The following is a 23,392-nucleotide window of genomic DNA, read 5'->3' on the forward strand; positions in this document are numbered from 1 at the left end:
CAAATTCCATGCCTATTCGCCATACTTATTATCTTATGATTCTAAGATTGTACTGATGTTATTCAGACTATTATCAACTAACATTTGGTACAGGACATCCAGATCTAGATACAGGCAACATATGAGCCAGTCAAGCCAGTGCGCGAGACACGACACCGCTCAAAAGCTGTGGGGTTATTAATAAGAACCTTGTCTCGAATATCTAAGGTCCGGACCAACAACTCCAAACGATGCAACGCTAAGCCGTGGAGGTACATAGCGAGGGGTAGTTGATCAGATTCTGTTTGACCAATAACCAGTCGCCGAACAAATCGTGGCTGTCTCCATACTCCAAGAGTCCGAATTCAAAAGCCGATCCTCAGCACTATGTACGATTATGCTGAAATCTATATAGGTTTATAATGAACATAAGAAATTTCACTTTTGCATGCGTCTTGCATGACCCATCTACCCATGATACCTTAGCTTATTCAGATAGAACTGCCAATACTAGGTAGGTATACCCCATAGTATTTGTGTACACTTGATAGGAATGCACATGTCTTCAGAAGTTGCTTCAATGTTCAATATCAAAAGTCGGTAGCATAATCTACCTAGGGTATCATGGTCATTTCAGATTTTTAAGCAACATGAAAGGTTTCTAGCAAAGGTAGGTATTATTTGGCTCCTCTGCCAGCGAGAGCCGATGCTCTTGCCAATTTAGCATTTCTTGCTTGATCCCATTCTCTGCCCGAGTTTCCAGACTGTGCCTCTCTTTGAGCTCTCTTTTCCTCCTTGAGCGTCCGGGCCTTCTCTCGTGGATCAATGACAACCAATTCCTCCTCAGCCTTCTTTCGGTATGATAGATCTTTACCAAGCTTATCAGCTGCAAAACTGAGAGAATGTGACATCCATCCCTCATCATCGCTGTCTTCGTTCTCGGCCTTGTCCCAAGAATTGCAACTTTGACAGTTGGCAATAAAATGTAAATCGCAGAGTTCCGCTTCCTCATCTTGATCACCTAAACCTTGGTCTACGCTATCTTCACCCGCGGGAACATTTGGTTGCTCTTTCTCAGGCCCTGCTTGGCCAAGCTTGGAGCGGAAGGCCTGGAGTAATAATAGATCATTATTTTCAGCAACTCCCTCGCCGCCTCGTCTTCTTTTCCGACCACGGGTAGAAGTCTCTGGGATCAATTGTTCGAATGCTGTCTTCTTAACCTCTTGGACTGGCTCAGAGTGTATTGTCCGTTTCATAGACGCTTTCAATGCTGCTATCTCCTCGTTGGCTCGCTCTAATGCAGACTTCTTGGGTTCCGGCTCTGGAGATGATTCATATTGGACGGGGTCAGGTTTACTCTTAGCTGGTGGAGGAGGCGGGTTTGCTTCCGATTTTGTGTCAGTCTGAAGCTCGCGGACTGGGATTGACTTGGCAGTCTTATTCTCCTTCTTGGTGCTTGTCTTGGGCGGCTTGAGTGTAGGCGTCGGTTCCTCGTCCACATCCATAACAATTCGAGAGTCAAACTTTGCCTTTTTTAGGACTGGTGCGTCGTCATCACCCTCTTCATCACCAAAACTTAACAATTTTTTCCCTGCCTTAGATTTCACTTTCTTTTTCTTTCCGGTCGAGGATGTTTCGTGTGTGCGTTTCGCTATCCGTTCTCGTTTCTTCATGTCATCAAAAGGGTTAACTAGAATTTCGACACCCGTAATTTTGACTGGGTAGAGAGGTCGATCAGTTCCTTCTGCTACCTCTCCGTCGCCTATGCGTGCTAGATTATAGATTGTATCACCCACTATCCTCCCGAATACTGTATTTTTGTTGTTCAGCTCCTCTGCCTTGTCCAAGGTAAAAAAGAATTGGCTGGCGTTGGTGTCTGGTTTGCTTTCGTTCGCCATACCCAGCAATCCTCTACGGTTGAACTTCAATCGTGAATGAAATTCATCTTTAAAATTTATGCCTGTCGGTCCAGCATTTTGCCCGCGACGCTGGTCCATGGGCCACGGATCCAGATCTCCGCTGTACGCGCCGCCATCGTATATGGACTCGCCTCCGTTGCCTGTCCCAGTTGGATCTCCTCCTTGTATGATGAACCCAGGGACTAGTCGATGAAATATCGTGTTATCGTAGTATCCGTCTAGACATAGCTGGAGGAAATTTCGCGATGTGAGTGGGGTCTGTTTTGCGAAGAGTTCAACTGACAAGTCGCCTTGTGTTGTATTAAGAATCAGCGAAGCCGTAGGCTGCGGCTCGAGATTATAGATGGATGACATCTTTCTTCGTAGCCCAGAGTATCGGCTGTCCAGTAATAGCCGGTGACAATTGGACGTTGTTGATGTGAACGTTTGAAGTTGAATACTAGGTAGGTAGGTAATTAAGTAATGATGGATTTTAGACGCGGTTTGTTTAACGTCGAAATAAAAATATCTAGTTCCAGGATTTGAAGGCTTTAGGCGCACGTTGACGTAGAGAGATACTTTCGTAATATATGGTATTTTGGTGCGAAATACATGTACCTTATTACTACTACCCGTACTTAGCACCCTGACCACCCAAGCTCCTTCCCTGATGCGTAAACCTTGAGCACACCTGCACCTAAAACTAGCAGGCTCCACCTGTAGGGCCACTCTGCAAAGTCTTGATTCGCCTCAACTTCGAATCGGTCTTTAAAAAGGTTTTCAGGTACCAGCCCAGAATTCTCACTTAGAATATACTACTTTTAATTCATTGTGGAAATTCGGTTCTTTTTATGAGACGATTACTGGAGTGTAATAGCCGTCATCTTGCTCACAAGGACTCGCATTCAGTCATATTCTCATATACGCCGTAGTGTGCAAGCACGGAACGCTACTTGCTACCAAAAGTATAAAAACTAAAGAAGCTTTCTAACGATAGGATTACATGATATAGAAAGATTCCATTTCATCACCATGGCCGCGCAAGGGTCAAATCCGAACCTGCCACCTTCTGAGGCAACAAAAGCGGTTCTTGTTCCATCCGATGAACTACCTGAAGGAGCACAAAAAGTTGAGGAGATCGATTTCAATGCCTTTAAGGGGCGCCCCATTACCGTGGATGACATAATCGGAGGCATGAAGCATATGGGATTTCAAGCGTCTTCCGTGGCTGAAGCCGTTCGAATCATCAATGATATGGTTAGCAAAGGGAAAGTATCTGATTGTACTGAGGATCGCTGACTAACAAGATCTAAAGCGAGCGTGGCGCGACCCTGAAACAGGTGACAAGACAACAATATTTCTCGGATATACCTCCAACATGATCTCATCCGGACTGAGGGGGATCTTTCGATATCTCGTAGAGCACAAGCATGTTTCGTGCATTGTCACAACCGCTGGTGGTATCGAAGAAGACTTTATCAAATGCCTCGGCGACACTTACATGTCTTCGTTTAGCGCCAAGGGGGCTGAACTCAGAGCTAAAGGTTTAAATCGGATAGGAAACCTCATGGTTCCCAACGCGAACTACTGCGCTTTCGAGGACTGGGTTGTTCCCATCCTAGACAAGATGCTTGAAGAGCAAGAAGCAAGTAAAGGAACCGAAGATGAAATTAACTGGACACCATCTAAGGTCATCCACCGTCTAGGTAAGGAGATTAATGACGAGAGATCTGTGTATTATTGGGCATACAAGAACGATATCCCTGTGTTCTGCCCAGCTTTGACGGATGGTAGCTTGGGAGATATGTTATACTTCCACACATTCAAAGCTTCGCCACGACAATTAAAGATTGATATAGTTGAGGATATTCGGCGCGTCAACACGATCTCTGTTCGAGCTAAACGAGCTGGAATGATCATACTGGGCGGTGGTGTTGTCAAACACCACATTGCCAACGCCTGCCTGATGAGGAATGGTGCTGAGTCTGCTGTCTACATCAACACCGCCCAGGAGTTCGATGGCAGTGATGCTGGTGCACGACCAGATGAAGCGGTATCTTGGGGAAAGATTAAGGTTGGAGCCGACCATGTTAAGGTAAGGAGGCACAAATCATCTTATCCAATATGCCCCTGTTGATACCAAACTCACACCTGTTCTAGGTTTACCTTGAGGCATCTGCTTGCTTCCCCTTCATTGTAGCTAGCACTTTTGCCAAAGATGGATAGATGGAGACCACATTTAGCATAGAGTTATAAAGTTTATCTGACAGCTGCATGGGGCACGTCCCCTTTTTTCCTAGAGGCTATCCAAACTCTACGGAGACACAGACAAATAAGACAACCACCTAAGCATCCTACATAAGCATTGAAGATGTCTATAACTACGAATAAGGTATTCCTAATCCAATAGTTTTGTTCTAGCACAAATCTAATAGCATAAGAAAATAGAGTCGTGAATGTAAAATCCCCTACCCCTTGCTAATATACAGGATGCTAACTCCTTCTAACAGTAACGCCTGGAATTATAGACTGCTAGAACATCAATAGTACCCTTCAGAGCAATATCTATTGTTGTTAGGAAGCACGCTTTATTCCTATAATCATGGTTGTGTAGCTCAAAGTTGCATTGTCGTGGTTAGTGATGCGTTATTTCAAAAGCGTTCAACTCATCACAAAATCAAGGCTAGGTCTCCGTCTATCAACCCAGAGTTGGACTTCTTTTCACCTAAGAGTGCCGGCTACCTCCCTGAAAACACTCAGTGCTTTTCCTCCTACTTCGTACCTACGTAACATACATATTTTATATTTTATACTGGCCATTTGGGTGACTCAACGTATTTCTTTATTCGTTCTAGGCCGTCACCCATTTCCAGCAACCATCTATTCACATGATAGCCGCTCTCCCAAAAATGGGTTCGTCCTTTTTTGATACCGTCTTAAACAAGCATGACAACAACCCGACAATTGCTGGAATTAATTCAAGCCCGCCCCAGGTCACCACGGTTCGCCCAAAGTCCCTCATTCGCTCAGTCATTAGCTCACCAGAATCAACACATCTGCCAAACATGTCGTCTTCAAATCCGATGGCTAGTGCGCTAGCTTCCAGTCCCCAAACCCGCGAGCTGCCGTTGCGTACTACCAGCGTCACCCTGCCCCCATTGAGACCATCACAGCCCACACAGCTCTTGTCACAAGAAGGAAGATTGAGTCAGAGTTTTGACGCAGATGATTTCGAGCTGGCGGAAATTTTAGCAACTATTAAAGAGGAAGAAGAGAGCCGTAAATTGTAAGTATCAGTCTTGTGACTTCCCCTTTCAACAGTGCTACCCACACCTAAATCTGAAATTGGAAGTTTCGATACGTCATCTTTATTTGTCAAGAGGAAATAACGTCCAGTATAGTTTCCTCTTACTAGACTGTTTATTGAAACATCTCCCCTCCCTCGCACTCTAATAATTATCACACACTCCGACAACGTACAATTCCCTACACCCGTCAGCAAATCCCTCAACCCTAATTTTCAATTTATCTTCAGCAATTGCTTCCTCATTGAAGAACTCAATAAACTAACGATATTTCAAAGGCCAAGGCTGGAAACCTCGACAGAGACCATGAATCAACAAGGTACTGGTGCAGAGCAAGCACGGCGCCCTACACCACCCTCAGTTAGGAGGTACATCGCCAGCATCGACCGCGTAGTCGGAGGCCGCCCCGCCAAGGACGCCTCGAAAGAAGTGTGGGATGACTACATTAATAAGTTCATGACCGAGATGAATCGCGAGCAAAACGAAGAAGCTGAAAAGTCTTGGACACAGCTTGCCAAGGGCGAACAGTTCATCGAGAAGATGGGCAAGCAACCATTCCGACTACTTGGCAACAGCAGTGACGAAGATGAAGGTGTTCCGTCCACCACGCCGGCCAAGAAGAGAAGCCATACAGAGCGAAGCCGAACAACACCTAAGAATGATTCGAGAAAAGGTGCCCATCATGTCGAGCCAGCTGCCGATAGCGATGAGTATGTACCTAGCGCCGATGATGAAGCTGCGGCATCCCTTACGGCGATTGCACAGACTCAATTGTCCGCACAATCACCAGAAAACCCGTCACCAACCCAGGCTGGCACGAAGCCTAAGCGACGCCGTACTGGACTGGAGAGCCTTGAATCCTCTCTTGGGAAGAACTGGGAGGCAATGGTAGATGAAGAAGGCCACAGACCAGCTCGACGTACTAGAAAGAAGTGAGGAACTCCAACAGAGATATTAAGGGGGTGGATAGGCAGGAAGTTCACAACCTTAGCATCCATTTGAACGGGCCTTTGCCATCACCTCGTCGTCCAGGAGGATGGAGAGGGGTCTCTAATAAGCAATGTAAAAGGCATCTTATAATTCATCATGGTAGTCTACGGCGTTATGTATGCATGAAAACCAACGGGTATTCAAGGAGGTTAAGGCATTCTGGGGAGTTCGAGCAATGGATCATGGAATAGATTATGGAATGGATGATTGTTTTTCCTCTCGTACTTGCAAGACCTATTAGGTCCAACCAAATCGTCGGCAAGAAAAAGGGATATGTGTTCGCTTTTGTTTTCAACGCTGCATTAAGTACAGATCTGTACAATAGTGACAACTACATACGTACAATACACAAAGCTGTAGTTGCATTTGTAGATCATATTGGGACGTTGTCTGCATGATAAACGTTACCAAAGCTACCTTGGCTCCCTTGAGTCGTCCTTGTCATCCAGCCCCACGCCATGGATGTGCGGTACATGAAGTACGTATCAGTACGTACCTGTACATAAAGGCACAGCCGTAGCTCGAAGGAGTTTAGCGCATGATGATATACATTGTGCAACCCGATGCTCCGCGAGTTTATTACCGGTATACGTACACTTTTTTAAGGGTATCCCTAGCGTACCGTTCTTTTCAAAGATCATCGTTGAAATTTGCTCTAAACATTAACTATGAAGGATATCCATATTTCATGCTTTCGATTATTGGTTATCCATTAATGACGTCCGTGCAAGTATCGTGTCTTTTATACGAGTGATTTTGCTCTATTTTTCATTTGCAATTGGCGTCGGTAGGCTTGTAGGCTGACTGTATGAGGAAGTTACACGCAGCGGATCTTCGTCCCACAGATAAACTTGACCTGATCATGCATGTCCGCAGTTGGCAGTCTCAAATTATGTGGATCCTTAAGGACAGTGAAGGTACGAACAGGTGATTGGACCTATGAAAATGGCAATTACAGGGGGGTGACTTCGAGAAATTGATGGGTCTGATGGAGCCTAGCATCTTCAAGGTTTTAATAGACTAGCGGCTTCTGGTCTCCGGCGTTTTGATCCTTGTCGGGTTTAGTTTGGATCTAACCTATCTTGGACTCTAGTCATCTCGACTGAGCACCGGGCGCCACGCGAAAGTCTGTGTTTTCAAGATCTCCAATTTCAGCCTCTTCAAACTTCTACCATCTTCAATTACCCTATCACGTAGTAGTCTTTCTAGCTTCCTAATACCCGCGCATTTACTAGGAGGTAAAATTTGATACTGCGACTTTTATTTGGTGGTATTTTGAGACCTTTAAACCGTCGAAACGGTTATATATTTGAACAAAAGACACTTTGACGTGTGGCGCCTTACTTCTCACTCATTACCGTCCTGCCGCAACTTAATACGAATCCTATCTTGCCCAACAAACTCAGCTGACTAGAAGTTTCACGCCTACGATAGTCATTCATTGATTCCATGAGAACATCATAGGCTGAATATTGATAGGCGGGCTCCTTTTGCCCTCCGTGCCCGTTATGTAAGTTAAATTTCTTCCTAAACTAACCCTTGAAATCATCATTACTACCACCAGAAAGTTTGCTGGGAGACTATCACCGTTAAAGTCATGGCGATTTAGTAACCGTCATATTGCGTCAATGCTTTGTAATACAAAGAATTCATTAGATGAAATCTTACCTTACACTGGATGTAATTGTCGTTCTGTATAGGATTGGTCCTAATTATTTTACGTCCTACTTATCTATTTTGCTTCTTGTAGGGCTTCTCGCTATAGCGGATCGCGATACGATGGCGAGTCGCGTCGTTCTAGATCTCGAGATCGTTCGCCAGATCGGAGATCGCTATATAGTGATGGCGGCCCGCGGCGTGCTTCCGCAGAATCTCGATCGAATAGCTCGGCATTCCAAGCTAACCGGGACTCATTTCGCGACAACCTGTCAAGGGAACCCCCGAGGGGCCCGAAAGCTCTACTTGATGCCCCTAGCGGACCTCGCGGGGGTGGATATTCTGGAGAATTCCGTGGCAGAGGTCGTGGTGGGCGAGGAAGAGGCTGGCGAGACGACAGCCGAGACCGCGGAAGAGATCGAGATAGTGATTTCCGAGATCGAAGAGATAATTCTTACCGAGATGAGCGCAGTCGAGAACGCGACCGCGGAGATTGGCGGGATCGTGAACGAGACAGCTTCAGAGGACGACGCCCGTCGCCTCGCGGACGATCACCTCCCCAAAGAGATTTTCGCGATTTGAGGGATATGCGAGATCCTCCGTTAGGCGTCGATGCAGAGCGAGCCCGGCGTGGATCAAGAGATGGACCCTTGTCTGCTGGCTCATCTTCCTCCGACCCTCCCTTTGGCCCTTCATATCGTGGTAGCTATAGTAACCGAGGCCGTGGCAGAGGTCGCGGCGATTGGGGAGACAGAGGCCGTGGACGAGGCTACTACGAGGATCGCGACAGATACGGCTCGGCCTACAGGGCTCGTTCCCAAGAAGGACGGTACCGAGACCGTGATGACCGTGACCGCGACATTAGATACCCCGATCCTGATTTGCGCCCCCGCGATCATCGAGACGATCGCGATGTGCGGGACCGCGAGGTTCGACCAAAACTCGAGCGAGCTTCACATGAACCACCCCCACTACCTGCCAAGGACGTGTCGCCGCCCCCCGTGGCCCCAGCCGCACCATCCTTTGGATCGGTTCCTAACAGAACTCCGGCAACCGATGTTGGCTTGGCTACGGGCAAAGCACCACCAACAGGGCCTAGAGCGCTTAAGGATGAGCGCCCTGCTCCTTCTGGCTCTACACTGAATGCGGATGCTAGAATGCCGCCTATAGGACCTTCTAGACCCTACCTAGATATAGGGCAGTCTACAATCCCTTCCGGTCCGCGATCTTCCACAATAAACCGCCCAGGTCCTTCTAGCAAGCAATGGATTAACCCCAACATAAAGCGTGTCCCCGAATCACCGAAGTTGAATAGATCCCAGAGTCTTGCTCAACCCCGGCCTTCTGGTCCTCGTCCAGATGGTGCGCATAGTGATCAACCAGTAGATGGTGATCAAAGACCACCCAGTAGTGATACTAAAGCTGATCCACAGGTAGATAAACAGCTTAAGGATACACAAACTGTCGATTTGGACCAAGAGCCTACAAAATCAGACCATCGTCCACAATCAGCTAGATCGTCAACAGATCATGAACATAAACCCCAGGATAATGCATCTAGTGCAACAGTTAAAGAGGAGGATGGTGAAGTGGCGCGTGTTGACGATACCGCCCAAGAGAACCCCATTGTCGAACCGGAGGCCTCGCCGGTGGTCAACGAGACGAAAACACAAGAGCGCCGACGCCCTACTTTAAAAGTGTTACCGAAACGTGTTTCGCTCCCTAAGAAAGAAGCAAAGCTCCCCATCTTGGATCAATCGTCGGAATCAGATGATGAGGAAATGGGTGATGTGATTGAATCACAAATGAAAGAGGTCGAGTTGAAATTAAAGCAGCTTGAGGGGATCGATGAAGTACCAATGGATGCTATAGTACGACATGCAATAGTATCACTAGAGGCTGTTGGTAAGATTTTAAGCGAACCCGAGGGCTTGGAGGATATGGTCGGTCCTGTGCCGGAGGATGTGTCTTTACCTGGGGAAAACCCTCCAGAAGTCGAACCTGAGCCCGAGAGGGCACCGAGTACGGAGGCAACCAAAGTTCTTGACGATGTCAAGGAAACTAATGATACCCGGGAAGTTATTAAAAACAAAACTCCCTCCCCCTCTCTAGAAAAAGAAACCTCACCTTTACACACAAGAAGTTCAAGTGCAGAACATCCGCAACCATCCATTGAGCAAGACATGGATATACCTGCATCTCCCGAAGCACCGCTTGGTGAAAATAAACTAAAGGATGATGATAGAGATGTCACAATGGAAGACGCACAAGATATTAGCCAGCCTGATTCTGAGGCACAAGGACCGCGACATACCCAGTTATCAACCTCCCACAGACAGTCTATTGATGGACCATTTGAAGCAACGCATACACAATCACAAGATATTAGCAAAGGAGGCTCGAACACACCATCTCCAGTAGAGGACGAAGATGAAACAGATATCGATGACGTGGATTATCAAACCATCGAGAATATCCGCCCACATATGCTTACTCCTCCGATAGAAAGCCTACCTCACTTTGATGATGAAAAGCCATGGTATAAGGACCAGGCTTTTCTTAAATCGATGGATACTCCGCAGCTGGGCCTAGAAGCCTTTATTCTACAGAGGCTGGGTGAAGAAGCAACAGTTCGGAAGGCTGAGGAGAGACGGGGACAGGAGCTTTACGATACTAACTACGATCGTTACCTACGCTTTACCATGTCCAACGATCCCGTCGCTGTCAAAAGTCGAGAGAAGTTTGCGCATGTCCCTGGAGCCGAAACTAATGGCCATAGACCTGGCTTCCATGAATCTAGGCCAGAGGGAACAAGACGTAGTAGGTATGCATCAGAACGAGATTTAGAGAGGATTTTGGAGGAGTCGCGCCGTGTCGAGGATGAAAAGAGAGAACGCCAAATGCAGGCGGAGAGGGAGCGATATAGAACCGAGAAGGAAGCTGTGTTGCCTCGTCAATATCAACTACCAGAAGAGCGAGAAAGGGAATTCTATCGGGACGTGACAGGTTTTATCCAACCCGAGAAAATTGTGGCAGCTTGGGAACTCCTGCCCCCGGTGGACAATTTCACGCAGGAAGAAACGGCAACGTTCGAGAAGGCGTATCTCGAATATCCCAAGCAATGGGGTCGTGTTTCTGAACCGTTAGCTGAAAGAGACTTTGGAACCAGCATCCAGTTCTATTACCTCAAGAAAGAGAAGGAGGCGCTCAACCTGAAGGAGAAGCTTAAGAAGCGTCCAAGACAACGTAAGAAGGGTGGACGCGGCAAGCAACGATCTAGTGCACTGGTGTCGGAACTTGGAAACGGCGAAAATGAGAATGAGGAGAACCAGGAGACGGGTGAAAACGGCGAGAGGCGTCGACCTAGGCGTGCGGCCGCCCCTACTTTCAACTCGGAAGCTACTCCAGCAACTGATGGCGAAAGTGGAACGCCATCTGGTACACCCGGACGAAGAGGTGCGAAGGGAGACGGAAGTGCCGAAAAGCCGGAACGCAAGCCTAGAGGGCGCCGAGCTGCTAAGGATAAGGAACCGAAACAGCCTCGTGTCAACCAGACTTTGGCCGCGGCACCGCCTACGGGAACTAAGGGTAACCGTTCGCGATCTAGTTCTCGTGTTCATGGTCCGGAGTGGGCACCACCGCAAACACCGAACGAGGCCTCTAGAACCCCGGCTCAATACGAACTAGCTCCAAGCACATCGGCCGCCACGCCTGTTGCTATCTCTGCACCATTCCCTCCGGCGCAGCCGATTCTTAGTCCTGAGAGAGGAGTTCCTCCGCCTCCACCTCCTCCACCCGCCGTCCCGATGTCTGTCGACACAATGGGCCCTCCACCGTTGCGCCCAGAGCCCCCCCAACAACCTCCTGTCGCAATGCTTGATATGAGCCAACCGGCAGCGTCAGACCGCAGATCCGGCACGCAGGCATCTAGTTATTGGAGTGTACCCGAGGCGAATGATTTCCCCCAATTACTTCGTTCCTTTGGAAGCGATTGGGCGGCGATTGCGACACACATGCGAACGAAGACTCCGATTATGGTGAGTATCACAATTAAATCCCAGTATAATCCTTGCATATTGTTACGCTTACTAAACTTGAACAGATCAAAAACTACTACACCCGTAAGAAGGATGCCAATGACTGGCAGATCATAGTCGAGGAAGCGGATTCCAGGAAAGCCAGGGGCGAGAAAAGACCGGCACCCCCGGCACCCAGTTCCGGCGTCAAAAAGCGATATGAAACATCGAGCAATCGACCACTCGCGGCTGCAGATGCAGTCATGGAAGATAGCCCTGTGCCTAAGCTTGAGCATCCCCAGGTCTCACAGCCGACGTCGGGTCGGTTCAACGTCCCAATAGCAGCTCAACCGCAACCTACGCTTATTCAGTCCCCATTCGTGCCAGCAACTCAGTCTCCGCTGATCCAAAGCCACGGAGCTACCCCGCCCGGATCGCAACCTCTTGCCCAACCAGTCACTCAGACTATGTCTCCTCGGCCTATGAGAGCTCCGTTCTCCCTCACCGACAGAGAACGCGAACTACCCGCTCAACAGCCCGTTCGCGTTCCGTTAGGACAGAAGACTGCTCCGGCTGGACAGCCACCAGTATCCGAAGCTCCCATGGGGAGACATCCTTTGCCTGGATCATTGATGGAGCCTCATTCAGAACGTCCTAGAGTAGAGCCTAAAGTTCCTAAGGAACAGCCTCGTCAACAGCTGCGCGTCAAGCAAGAGCCAGATCTTATTCATCAATACGATCACTTTGTTCCCCAAGCTCAGACTGCCCGTATGACATCGTCTCGTCCGGAGAGTGTACCGCTCTCACGTCCGCCCGACCCCCCTCGAGCGGTGGCGCCAGCTCCGCAAGGACCCCCACAGGGCTCGTTTGCGACCATTCTTCAGCAACATGGTAGAAATGTATTGCAGGAGGGAAACCCGTCTCCACCGGCTCGACCTCGTCTGATTTCTACATTATCCAGACCGGCATCTGGTGCTGGTGGCGGAGCGGAACCGTTTAGTGCTCCACCGGCGCAGCAAACACCGCCTGCCGTCGCTTCTGCGCCAGCCCGTCCTCCGGAGCGAAAGACCTCCAATTTGATGGCGCTTTTGAATGACGACACGCCTACGCCACCACCCCCTCCTCCAAAGAGGGTTGCGGAAGTACCTGTGGCTGCGAAGCCGTCTTCAACGCCACCGCCTCAATCTAATCTCTCCCGTCCTCCACCTCCTCCACCGCCGCCATCCCACATTCGAAGAGAGCCACCTATGCAAGATGCTCAGTCCTACGGGTACAGCCGAAACCCTTCTGCAGTACCATCTGCAATGCCGCAGCTTAAACCATACGCAGCTGCATCGCCCCAGGCGCAACCTTTAAATGCTCCCCGACATATGCCATTGGATGCAGCAGCAGAACGAGAGTATTATGGGGGTCGACCACGCTCCTATCCCTCTGCGCATCAATCTCCGGCAGCAGGTTCGCCCCAGAGTGCGCATCATTACCCACCTCCCAATCAGCCGTCTCAGGTAGCCTACCAAACCCAACCCTCATATCCTTACGGTGCACAAGTTCAACCACCGAATGTAGCGTCGCCCCCACCCCAATACGGGGGTCACTCTGCTCCCCGAGGCCACGAACCTCAGTCTAGCCGAGATCTTGGTTGGCCTGGTCCACATCAGGGCCACCCGCTACAACAGCAGCATCAGCCGCACCAGCAGCCGCACCAACAACCGCATCAGCAGCCACAACAGCCACCCCCACAGCATCAGTCGGCCTGGGCATCGCATCCTCCGCAACCTCCTAAGTCTACACAACCCCCGCCGGCGCAATCAGCCTGGGCTGCACAGCAACCGACGCCGAAACCTCCGCCGCCTAGTAGCTCTGTTCCACCACAGCCTTCTTGGGCTTCAGCTCCGTCAAGAGGTATGGATCCCATGGCTCTTCGCGACGTTCGAGATGTCTATCCGCCGCATAGCATGCGAGCTCCTATACAGCAATATGCGCCTGTTACGAGAGCTCCTGAGCCGCCTCCTCCGCAAGCCCCGGCTGCATATCCTAGGTACGCGAGTACGCCAGTGCCCGGACGAGACCCTCGCGATCCCGGACCGCCGCGAAGCTATACCCCTAGTCCGTACGACAGCAGAGGTTACCCACCTTCTGCTCAAGACCTCCGCGAGGCACAAATGCGCGAACAGCAACAGTCGATCCTGCAGCAACAATTGCGACCCCAGGACAGACATCCTAGTCTCTATGATCGCCCGCCGCCGCCGGACAGATATGGGAGGTAGGTGACCCCGTTATATCTGCCGGCACGGTTTCCTCGTGGGGGTAGTAATGCACGAGGAAGGGGTGGATCAATGGGAGGACAGCCCCCGACGTCATGAGTCTATACTACGCATCATTGTGGTACAATTCCTGGGTCAAGTTATAATTCTAGCCCTTGACCCTACCTGCTTTCGGTAACTACTTGTACGAATGTTGTTATCTCTCGATCCGATACCACACATTCATCCGATGATACACCATGCTCCAGAGCTTACCGTGTCATCGCAATTCGCTTGATACTACTTAGGTACCTAAGTAGATCAGATCACACACTATACATTTCATATTGTTTCCTCTTCCCGTCAATTCTTCTCCGACCTACCTATCGTCTTCGCCGCCTACTATTCGACGCGGGTCGGATCTCATCACCAATCGACCATACCACGGTGTTCCTGACGATCTCACATTCTCGGGGGAAGGAGGAGGGGAAAAGGGAGGGGGGGGGGTTTTATAATCGACACGTCGGCAGCTGGCAGAGAGGGAGAAACAGAGACCCGGACCGGTTTGGAGGGCTCGGTGGGCACTGTGATGTGCTGGGATACATGCCATGTTGATGTGTCGTGTGTTGTTAGTTTATTGTATGAGAAAGACAAGACTTTTATTGCTTCTAACTGCTGTACATGAGTTCTAGTTAGTGAAATTGCCGTGTTACGTGGTGTATAATATTGTAGAAGTAGGAGCACGTAGGTATTTGGAATTGCTTCAATTGTGACCTCTCGGCTATGCGTGAGGCCTTAACTGAAAAGACTAAGCAAAGTGCATTATCTACCGCTGGTCACATTGAGCCATCTACTTAGAAATAAGTAATAATGGGTTTAATTAAGGGTATCCATCGCATTTAACTAGGTATAATACAATGAAATGCAGCATGCTTCTTAAGTATGCCGCGAAATGTAGCTTTGCCTACCCTCTACTCCTTGTTCTGCAGCAGTAAACTACCAACCACCGCTAGCACAGCACCTACAGCGCCTAAAGCCCCTAGCATAAGCGCCACCGTCGGCGTCCACGACCACGTCTTAGGCTCGCGCAAGGCCTGTACTACAATTGAGTCTAACCGCTCTGCCATCTGCGCTTCGCCGAAATTTTCTTTAACCCTCGCGATCCCAGCTTTCGACATCGCCGCAAACTCATCCTCGGATATGTGATTTAGTACTTTATCCATGACCTCCGTCCATTCATTCACCTTATCCGGAGATCGCAACCACCCCGTCTTCCCCTCGACCACCGTCTCCGTAGGCCCACCCGTATCCGCCGCTAGAACCGGAACACCAGCAAGCATAGCCTCCAGAGGCACAATGCCAAAGTGTTCGTTCGCGGGGGTATAAACCAGAAGCCTCGCCGAAGAAAGCAGCGTCTCCTTCAATAAATTCGGCACAGAGTGCAAAAAGAGGACCTCGACATCATCAGGGACTTCCAGCGCAGTAAGATGCGTCTTGGTCGTCATAGCACTCAACCCCAACCCTTCAGTTAAATCCACCAGCTCAGTATGATACCCCACGTTCTCCGAAACCCGAGGATCATACCCCCCGGCCACAACCAACCTCACCCCCCTCCTCGCCTGCGCGCTCAACCCCGCAAACGCCTTAATAGCCAGCGCGATATCCTTCTTCCGTTCAAACCGGTTAATACTCAACAGAAACCTCTTCCCCCTCCACAACGGCCGCCCAGCCTCGCTCTTCTCCCTCGTAGCGGTGTCGACGCAGGGGTACACCACGTCCAGCTCCTTCCGGGCGACCAGCGCGGGCCAAGTGCGTCCTACAACGCCCTTCGTGAACTTCGAGTTGACGGCGATAGCGTCGGCGAAACTCATGCTCCACTGCTCCCACGCATCGAACGGGACGCGGTACGCGTGCTTCCACCACCTCTGTCGGCCCTGCGCGAGCAGCAGGTCCGGGAAGTGGCAGTAGAAGAGCACGCGCGCTTGCGGGTGCAGGAGTTGGAGGAGAGGAACGCCGGCGCTGAGTTGGTCGACGAAGAAGGCGGTGGGGTTTAGGGCTTGCAACTCGGAGGTTAGGGAGATCTGTACGATGAGGTGGAGTTGTCGCAGGATGGAGCAGAGGATGCTGAAGCGCGAGAGGAGGGAGGGAGGGATTAGGGTGTTGCCGCGGACGCGGACGTCGAGGGTTCCTGTTGTTTTTGGATTGTTAGGATAAGAGTCAGAGAGAGAATGCTGTGCGATTGGGGTGAGTTTGGGGGGTAGACGTACCATCTCTCGCCTCGTCGAAGCAATGTTTCGGATCGCAGTGGCTGGTGAATATAACGACTTTGTGTCCACGATTCTGCAATCCAACAGCGGCGTCAACGACCAATCTCTCGGCCCCGCCTATTCCCAGGTCGGGGTGCAAGAAGACGATAGTCTTGCTATCCTCCCGGGTCTTTTCTGTCATGTCGGGAGGTGGTTGACAGATGTATCCATGCCCTTGGGTGTTGAAGTTTAGTGGGTGTTAAGGACAGGTTGCGGCTCCGGGCGTTAATTTTAGCTAAACCCCCGAAGCTTAATGTCCCCCCCTTCAGCCCTATGCCCCGCTAATTATCCACTGGACAGCCCCGCAGTGTCATGCATAGGTACCGGCATAGAGGGGAGGTGCGTCGCTGTCGGTACCTAAGTAGGCAGTTCCTTACATGTGAGCACCCCTAGTTCAGTTACATGATCATGTCCCTAAGATATCGCGATGGAAAAGTCATACGAAACATTATAGTTCATAGCAAGGGCAAACCTCCTGGTAAACATGCACCAATCTTAATCACATAACCATATGCGCAAATAGTCCAATACGGCTGACTAGCTTCATCTCATTCTAATATCAACTATCTCTTATGCCAGCCCACCAACTCGCTCCATATCAGTCCATTTTCTCAAGTAGCAACAACGGCTACGAATCAACATCGCAAGCTCTTCTTCTCCATACTATGAGCTATTTCGTCTTTTTTTCCCGTAGCAACCGACAATCTCGAGACGCCCCAAACATGCGGGTATGTTAAAACGATAAATTAAAATAAGAAAACGTCATGACCATACCCTTAGCCCGACCAAAAAAAGAAGCTCCTGTCCGTGGACTAGCAGCTTGACACACCCGTGCGCCATTTTGGGGAACCTAACCCGAGAACTATGAACAATGAATCAAAACGTAGTATAAGGTTGCTTAGCCGCTGGGATTAGTGCTAGCGAACTGTGCAAAATCGTTAGTAATAAGGAGTTATAACTCTCAATCGCTGACAGAACCCCATCCCTCTTCACTCCTTTCCACTTCACTTCCATCATCTTCCTGTCTGCGTGGGGGAATCAATCCTAGTTCGTTGCGTACATCCTTCTGTATCTTCAAGAAGTACTTCCTCAGAGTTGCGAGACCACGAAGGAAACCACGGTCCGGCTCATCTGGATACTTCGGCGGACAAGGCTTATCTTCAGCCAAGTCTCCCGCCGTCACGCTATTAGCAAAGTCGGCCATCTTGAAATCGATCTCTTTCTTATTTCTCCGACGCTTTCTGGCCTCCCATGCGTCCTCAGCATCTGTCGCGAAGTCGGTTGTAGAGTCATCGGCCGCTGTATCGTAACCCTCGTCGGAGTCATCGGCATCGTAGAACATTAGGAGGCTGGCCGCGTAGAATCGATAACCGCGCAGCCTACGAATAGTCATTTCGAGTTGGTTTAATTTCTGCAGAATCGTCGGGATATGCCGTAGAACGCTTGTATAGTCCACGCCGTCGTAGAGAAACATGGTTAAAGCATCCTGGAACTCGGAGCCAGCCTTCAGGTTTCGTCCATAGTATTTGTCCTTGAAAATGTAGGTCTGGGACTTGGCATCCCAGGACTGTAGTCCGCAAACTCTTACACCGTGGTCCCTCGACGTTGTGACGGCGCATTTGCGCTGTTGCGATTCTCGTTTCCCCGGACCGGCCTCTACACCGTATTGCCGAGTGCCCATCTTCAGGTCCATTATACAAGGTCGTTTCATGCCAGCGGTGAGATCTTCCAAAAGTAGAAAGTATTCAACTCTCGAATCACGCTGGGTCTGGGCCTCTTTGGGGTTGACTGGTCGTGAGATTTTCTTGAATTCCGTCGTCGGACTTGGAAGTTCTGATGGTACCGTGGATGAGAAGTATGACTGGGGTATGGGATTATCTACAAATCCATTCTCAACAACTTCGGCGTCTTGTTTGTGCCCATTTTCTACGTGGACAAGTGTGTGTAACCCTGTATGTGACTCATTATCCCTCTTATATTCGACTTCATCCAGGTCCTCGAAATACTTGAGATTACCGCGGGATTCCGTAACATCTTGTGGCCTTCGCCGAAGTTTGCTCCCCGAATTGCGCCGTCTTCGGTTCTGGTGAGGAAATTTCTCGGATAGGATTTCGGGCTCCGGCGCACTAGTACCCGTGACATCTTTCACATGGTCTAGTCCTTCAAGCCTTAGACAACTCGAGTCTGTACTTAAGTCACTATGACTTTGTAGAAGACGTGGTGGTGCCTTTAGGAAACTTGACTCATAAGCCTGTCTCTCGCTGTCATCGACCATTTTTCGATCTAGCAAAGCGCTCTCCGAGCTTGTAGGTCGGTTCGGTTGCTGTACTGGACGACGAGGAATTGATCGTTGCTGGGATGCTGGCCTCCGATGCTTATGTACTGCGATGGGCTGCTTTAGAAAAGCATCGTTAAAAACCTCGTTCCGCAGTCTCTTATTGACAGTTGTAGCGCCCCAGCTATTGGCGTGTCGATCCTCCAAAACTGGCCGATTTGATACCGCCGTGTCCTCGCTGGACGTCTGAGTACTGTGGTCACGTAAAAACTGAGGGTTCACTGCGGCAGATGCACTCCATGGACGGTTATCACCACTGACTGACACAGTGGGCCGCAGCAAACTTCGAGGAAGTATATGACGGTTGTCGACAAAGGTAACTGTGGGAATCGGGGTGTGTGATGATTGTAAGGATTGGCTCACTATTCTGCGATGGTGGCGCTGATCCTCTTTATCCGAAATATCAAAAACCTGTGGAAGCCCTAGGGATACTCCGTTATTGCCATTTACTTGGCTATCCTGCTCCCTTCCCTTCTTCTCAGATGTGTAGCTATCATCCTTTCTGATCGTTGATTTTCGTCGTGGCTGCTTCTGAAATGTGACGTTGAGAACACCAATGTACCTAATAAAATGTTAGCTTTCCCCGTAATATGCTAAATATATCTCCCATTCAAACCATCTGAGAGATCAGGTGTAGAGAATGGGACGTGACAATAACGCACCTGGGCAAGAAAGGTAAAAGGTCACGATGATATCTTTCTATTTTTTCATAAAACTCGTTCTCTCGGTTGTTTAATTGCTTGCAGACAGCTCTCTTGGAAAACCTCCAAATGGTCGTATGACCACCAACCTGGTGTTTATAGGGTATAAGTTCAATTGCATCGAGGGGCATCTTTGGTCCAAGTTGATGATCATGGACCATATCCTCGTAATACTGAGAAACCGGCCGGGACGACCTTGCAGATATATCACTAGATTTCTGGGGAAACTCGACCTCATCCTCGATAGCACATTCATCATCTATTCGTGGACACTCTTCAACATATAGGGCTGTGTCATTCTTACGGTCAACATTACCACTGTCAGGTCCTTCAGCCCTTGCTCCAACATCAGCTTCGGGTTCATCTGCCTTTACCAACCAAGGATGGAAATCCTCGCTGTGGGGTTTGCGAGAGGTTGACTGCGAAACTTTGAATTCTTCGGGTATAATACACCCGTTCTCTGGTGATTGCTCCAGGCCCTGATGCGGAAGAAATACAGCGGACGATATTTTCTCCTCGGATGATTCGTCACCCTCCTCGGTTGGCTCACCAACCTCCGTTACATCACTTGACTCCCTGCCAATCTGTGTCACGTCCTCGTCAGACACTACAGCAGAGCCATTGGGCTCGCTGTAAATTCCAGCATTTGCAAGTTGTTCTCGAGGAGATACTGTCTTAATGGGATCGGCACTATGTTTTGATGGTTTCTGTAGGCCAAAATAATCTAGTTGGACTGCCTTAGGGGGGATAGATTCGAGGTCAGCAGTGCCCCAAGGAAAAGACTGCACGCTCGATAAACGAGAAGGTGATTGTTCGCCTTCAATAGATTGAGGTGATGGTGTAAGATTCTGGAAAACAGCATTTTCGTCCAGTTGATTCTCGCGAAGCAAGTCCAACTGCAAGCCCTTGGAAAGTAGTTGCTTTTCCCGTTGATGACCTCCAGACTTTGACTCTCTCCGCCGGCCTTTCTCCTCGGGGAGACCTTCCTTGAAGAAGCGCAGGCTATGGCTTGCCTTCCGACTGCGAGTAGGTTCGACACCCGCCAAAACCTCTGTAATAGATTTCTCGACCTGTCCATCTTGGTGGCCGATTATGTCATTGGTACCAATAGACCATGCTTTCTCCGGACCCATCGAGATAGGGGGGCGTTCAACCCTCCACGCCCTGTACTGGACCCGCGCGTCGGAAAGCTGTTCGGGATTGTCGTCGGTAGATGGAGCCATCTTAGCAGCCGTAATATCAGAGGAATATAAAGTATCTCCGACGTTATCGGAATGCGCATTAGGGAGATTCGACAAGCGTAGGCGAAGTTCCTTTTCTGTCCGTTCCAACGATCGTCCTCTACTTCTAATTCCAAATTCAAAGTCCCGGCGTTCTAGGAATGTCGAAGTTGTGCTTATAGTGGCCGGCATCGTAACAGGTAATGGTGGAGGACCATCAACCCCTGGATAGGTGATAGAAGACAGCGAGGGTGCGGATATCGTTCTAGCGGCCTCGGTAAATTGCAAATAGCCGGTTGGCGTCAGATCGCCTTGTTCGTTATGTTCATAGAAGGCATTTTGAGGTCCAGTCACCGTGTGTCCGGTGTGTGGTTCATACAGATTTTTAGGCTGGCTAGGTCGGTTCGTTCCATTTGGTGGCACAGGTACAGGTACAGGCTTCTGCTCGGGACGTCGCTGGTCCGTATTGGAGATAGGAACGTGTGAATGTAGAATTCCACGAGCAGAAGCCAGCGCTTGTGTAAGGAGAGACGGTCCATTGGGTCTCTGGGGGGCAGTGGGCGGACGTGATTTCTTATTGCTTTGGTCGACATGGTTGAGAGCGGCGGACGATTGAGGAGTGGATGTGGATGGCACATGGGAACCGGGGGGTACGGGTACGGGTGCTGGTACAGCAGGCGAGACACTTGCAGACGGCCATGCATGGTCAGATATGGAGGACGAGCCAGTCAGATCGAGGGAATCGGAGGATGGGCTGTGAATCGCTGTCCCAGTGGCGGCGGCAGCAGCAGCACTGACGGGACTGGCACTAGAACTCCCAGCGGCCACACCTTGAGAGCTCACCGGTGCGGCAGATGCGGCATTTTCGGGCTTACGAGACGGACTGGACATGAGGTAAACATCTGACGAATGACCATGGCAATGTGGGAGGAATGATTCGCAGAAAATTGAGCGGGTGGTATTCGGATTAGAAGCTGTGCTGTGTTAGAGACCTTGGGAGTTGAATTATGATGGAAAAGGTACAAAGACCCAAGCCCTACAACTTTAATTATGGTGGCGGTTTCGGTCAAAGTGGAGAAATAGATCACTCCCCAAAAACGTTACCTACGGTACCTAAACCTGGCCAGGTACCTACTACCTAGCGACTTCCCAGCAACTTCTTAGTGTATCTCTTAGGGGAGGGGTGCCCCGGATTACAGGTGCTTTAATCGAAGTCTAGTACAATATGGACCTTCCCATTTTCTATTTATGATGCTCCTTCATGTAGAGTACAAGTATTCGATTTTAGTCCGAGACAAGAAAGATACAACGGCTCTTCGGCACTATGGCACTTAGATCGCCAATACTATACCAAGTATTCATTAGGTATTCTAAATTAAAAAGACGTAATAAGTATACAAGCGATGTCTCCTATATCGATGATGATCCTATGCCGACAGCCCACGTGCCAATTAACCAATGGCCGTTAACCTTCCAAAAATTCCACAGCTGCCACAGCATTCAAATGTTCCAATCCTCTTAACGTCGTGTACGATGCTTTCCCAGATTTTCGATTTTCTTATCGAAGCCATCCTCCGCTAATACGACTCTGCTCCATTAGGAATCGTCTTGACAACGTTAGAGCAACACGCCTATTATCTATTGGATCAGCAAGATAACCAACCAATGGTATTGAAGCTTGGTTATTCAAAATGCCCAATCAAGGCTTAGATCTTAGTGCTATCGACTGACCGCTTGATACCCAAGATAACCCAGACCTCCTTCATCGCGATGAAAGACGATGATGCAATATATGGCATTTAATCCTAGTCCTCGACTTTTTTCGCTGACCGCTTGAACCGGAGAGCCCAGATCACTCTTAGGGCTTGGGCTCGCTGTGACTGATTTTCGTCTTCGGTAATTGACGAATTCGAGACACGTTGTGGCCATTCCACCTCTTACAGGCCATCGTCATGTTCAACCTGAGGGATTTGCTTCACGAAGGCCCGTGTGTTCCTGACTAGTCTGACTCGGAGTCACAGCAGAAATGCGGTTACACATTGAAATGTCTGATTTCTCTTGATTTTACTGTCCAATGGTTCGATCCAAGGCGTTGCATGCCACCTCACTTTGAGTCATTGGCATAAATCTCTGAATCGAGAGAAAGCCTCATGGTATCATTGCAAATATCGCATGAAGCCATGGAATGAGCCTACATACATGGATGTACGTCTACGTAACTCGGCATTGTATGCCAGCGAGGTGGTTTCCCCAGCCAGGCACAACGCCATGCACCTAGTACGGCACAGCATCCGGGAGAATTGATAAGTTTGAACGGGACGTGGTGTTGAACAAATGCGTCGATCGTGGACATACATGATTGTGTCAAGTACGGAACTACATTCCATGTCGATAACTTACAGGCAAAAGGCATATGTCTCGGCTACCTTGTTATTCGCGGGTATGCAGACCTCAAGATCGATTTTTGGCCAATCATTTAACAACGTGCTGTCTTATCCCTTCTTCACTCGGAGAGGCGTCAAGCCCCTTTTGCTTTCCTCGCCCAGCTACATATACTAACGGACTAGTACAGGAACGGCCACGGCAGCCATTGTTAAATCAACCCAACTCCCCATAGTTCTGCGGCATTCGTGTTCCCCAGACTGTAAGCACACGTGGTAGAAGGATACGACCACTTGGGTCATCCCATAGACTAACGGCATCTTGCTTGCTTATCCAATGCGTCGGAATTATGAAGTCTCGC

General features: G+C 49.5%; 6 protein-coding genes across 6 annotated transcripts; 3 read left to right on the plus strand and 3 right to left on the minus strand.

Moving 5' to 3' along the window:
* Window positions 1–472: 472 nt before the first annotated feature.
* On the minus strand, window positions 473–2,328 carry GGS22DRAFT_200381 (cyclophilin-like protein). The gene has a single exon (XM_047966429.1). It carries the CDS (start codon window positions 2,250–2,252, stop codon window positions 657–659), a length of 1,596 nt encoding a protein of 531 aa, XP_047818477.1. The 5' UTR covers window positions 2,253–2,328; the 3' UTR covers window positions 473–656.
* Window positions 2,329–2,625: 297 nt separating this feature from the next.
* Window positions 2,626–4,298, plus strand: GGS22DRAFT_164018 (Deoxyhypusine synthase). The gene is made up of 3 exons (XM_047961460.1): window positions 2,626–3,134; window positions 3,193–3,972; window positions 4,038–4,298. Exons 1-3 carry the CDS (start codon window positions 2,910–2,912, stop codon window positions 4,101–4,103), a joined length of 1,071 nt encoding a protein of 356 aa, XP_047818478.1. The 5' UTR covers window positions 2,626–2,909; the 3' UTR covers window positions 4,104–4,298.
* Window positions 4,299–5,328: 1,030 nt separating this feature from the next.
* On the plus strand, window positions 5,329–6,242 carry GGS22DRAFT_145281 (uncharacterized protein). The gene has a single exon (XM_047958861.1). The coding sequence runs from the start codon at window positions 5,489–5,491 to the stop codon at window positions 6,116–6,118; it is 630 nt and encodes a 209-aa protein (XP_047818479.1). The 5' UTR covers window positions 5,329–5,488; the 3' UTR covers window positions 6,119–6,242.
* A 981-nt stretch (window positions 6,243–7,223) lies between these two features.
* Window positions 7,224–14,289, plus strand: GGS22DRAFT_145294 (uncharacterized protein). The gene is made up of 3 exons (XM_047958862.1): window positions 7,224–7,682; window positions 7,923–11,865; window positions 11,931–14,289. Coding segments are annotated over exons 1-3 (6,126 nt in total). The 5' UTR covers window positions 7,224–7,680; the 3' UTR covers window positions 14,112–14,289.
* A 659-nt stretch (window positions 14,290–14,948) lies between these two features.
* On the minus strand, window positions 14,949–16,603 carry GGS22DRAFT_164023 (glycosyltransferase family 4 protein). Its single transcript, XM_047961461.1, has 2 exons — window positions 16,355–16,603; window positions 14,949–16,275 (listed from the first exon to the last, which is right to left on the minus strand). Exons 1-2 carry the CDS (start codon window positions 16,533–16,535, stop codon window positions 15,059–15,061), a joined length of 1,398 nt encoding a protein of 465 aa, XP_047818481.1. The 5' UTR covers window positions 16,536–16,603; the 3' UTR covers window positions 14,949–15,058.
* A 312-nt stretch (window positions 16,604–16,915) lies between these two features.
* GGS22DRAFT_164025 (SAICAR synthase-like protein) lies at window positions 16,916–21,639 on the minus strand. Its single transcript, XM_047961462.1, has 2 exons — window positions 19,391–21,639; window positions 16,916–19,290 (listed from the first exon to the last, which is right to left on the minus strand). Exons 1-2 carry the CDS (start codon window positions 21,538–21,540, stop codon window positions 17,355–17,357), a joined length of 4,086 nt encoding a protein of 1,361 aa, XP_047818482.1. The 5' UTR covers window positions 21,541–21,639; the 3' UTR covers window positions 16,916–17,354.
* Between the last annotated feature and the right edge of the window lie 1,753 nt (window positions 21,640–23,392).

This window comes from Annulohypoxylon maeteangense, assembly GCF_022496945.1.
Source record: "Annulohypoxylon maeteangense strain CBS 123835 unplaced genomic scaffold GGS22scaffold_9, whole genome shotgun sequence".
NCBI classification, from domain to species: Eukaryota; Fungi; Ascomycota; class Sordariomycetes; order Xylariales; family Hypoxylaceae; genus Annulohypoxylon; species Annulohypoxylon maeteangense.

What these genes read in the sequence shown, in the direction of transcription:
- GGS22DRAFT_200381 (XM_047966429.1), bottom strand. Translation starts at nt 2,252, where the DNA reads ATGTCATCCATCTATAATCTCGAGCCGCAGCCTACGGCTTCGCTGATT.
- GGS22DRAFT_164018 (XM_047961460.1), top strand. Translation starts at nt 2,910, where the DNA reads ATGGCCGCGCAAGGGTCAAATCCGAACCTGCCACCTTCTGAGGCAACA. An exon ending in TTCGAATCATCAATGATATG is followed by an intron (nt 3,135 to 3,192) that starts GTTAGCAAAGGG and finishes CAAGATCTAAAG; the next exon opens with CGAGCGTGGCGCGACCCTGA. An exon ending in TTGGAGCCGACCATGTTAAG is followed by an intron (nt 3,973 to 4,037) that starts GTAAGGAGGCAC and finishes CACCTGTTCTAG; the next exon opens with GTTTACCTTGAGGCATCTGC.
- GGS22DRAFT_145281 (XM_047958861.1), top strand. Translation starts at nt 5,489, where the DNA reads ATGAATCAACAAGGTACTGGTGCAGAGCAAGCACGGCGCCCTACACCA.
- GGS22DRAFT_145294 (XM_047958862.1), top strand. An exon ending in GAACGAAGACTCCGATTATG is followed by an intron (nt 11,866 to 11,930) that starts GTGAGTATCACA and finishes AAACTTGAACAG; the next exon opens with ATCAAAAACTACTACACCCG.
- GGS22DRAFT_164023 (XM_047961461.1), bottom strand. Translation starts at nt 16,535, where the DNA reads ATGACAGAAAAGACCCGGGAGGATAGCAAGACTATCGTCTTCTTGCAC. An exon ending in CTTCGACGAGGCGAGAGATG is followed by an intron (nt 16,276 to 16,354) that starts GTACGTCTACCC and finishes CAAAAACAACAG; the next exon opens with GAACCCTCGACGTCCGCGTC.
- GGS22DRAFT_164025 (XM_047961462.1), bottom strand. Translation starts at nt 21,540, where the DNA reads ATGTCCAGTCCGTCTCGTAAGCCCGAAAATGCCGCATCTGCCGCACCG. An exon ending in CTTTTACCTTTCTTGCCCAG is followed by an intron (nt 19,291 to 19,390) that starts GTGCGTTATTGT and finishes ACATTTTATTAG; the next exon opens with GTACATTGGTGTTCTCAACG.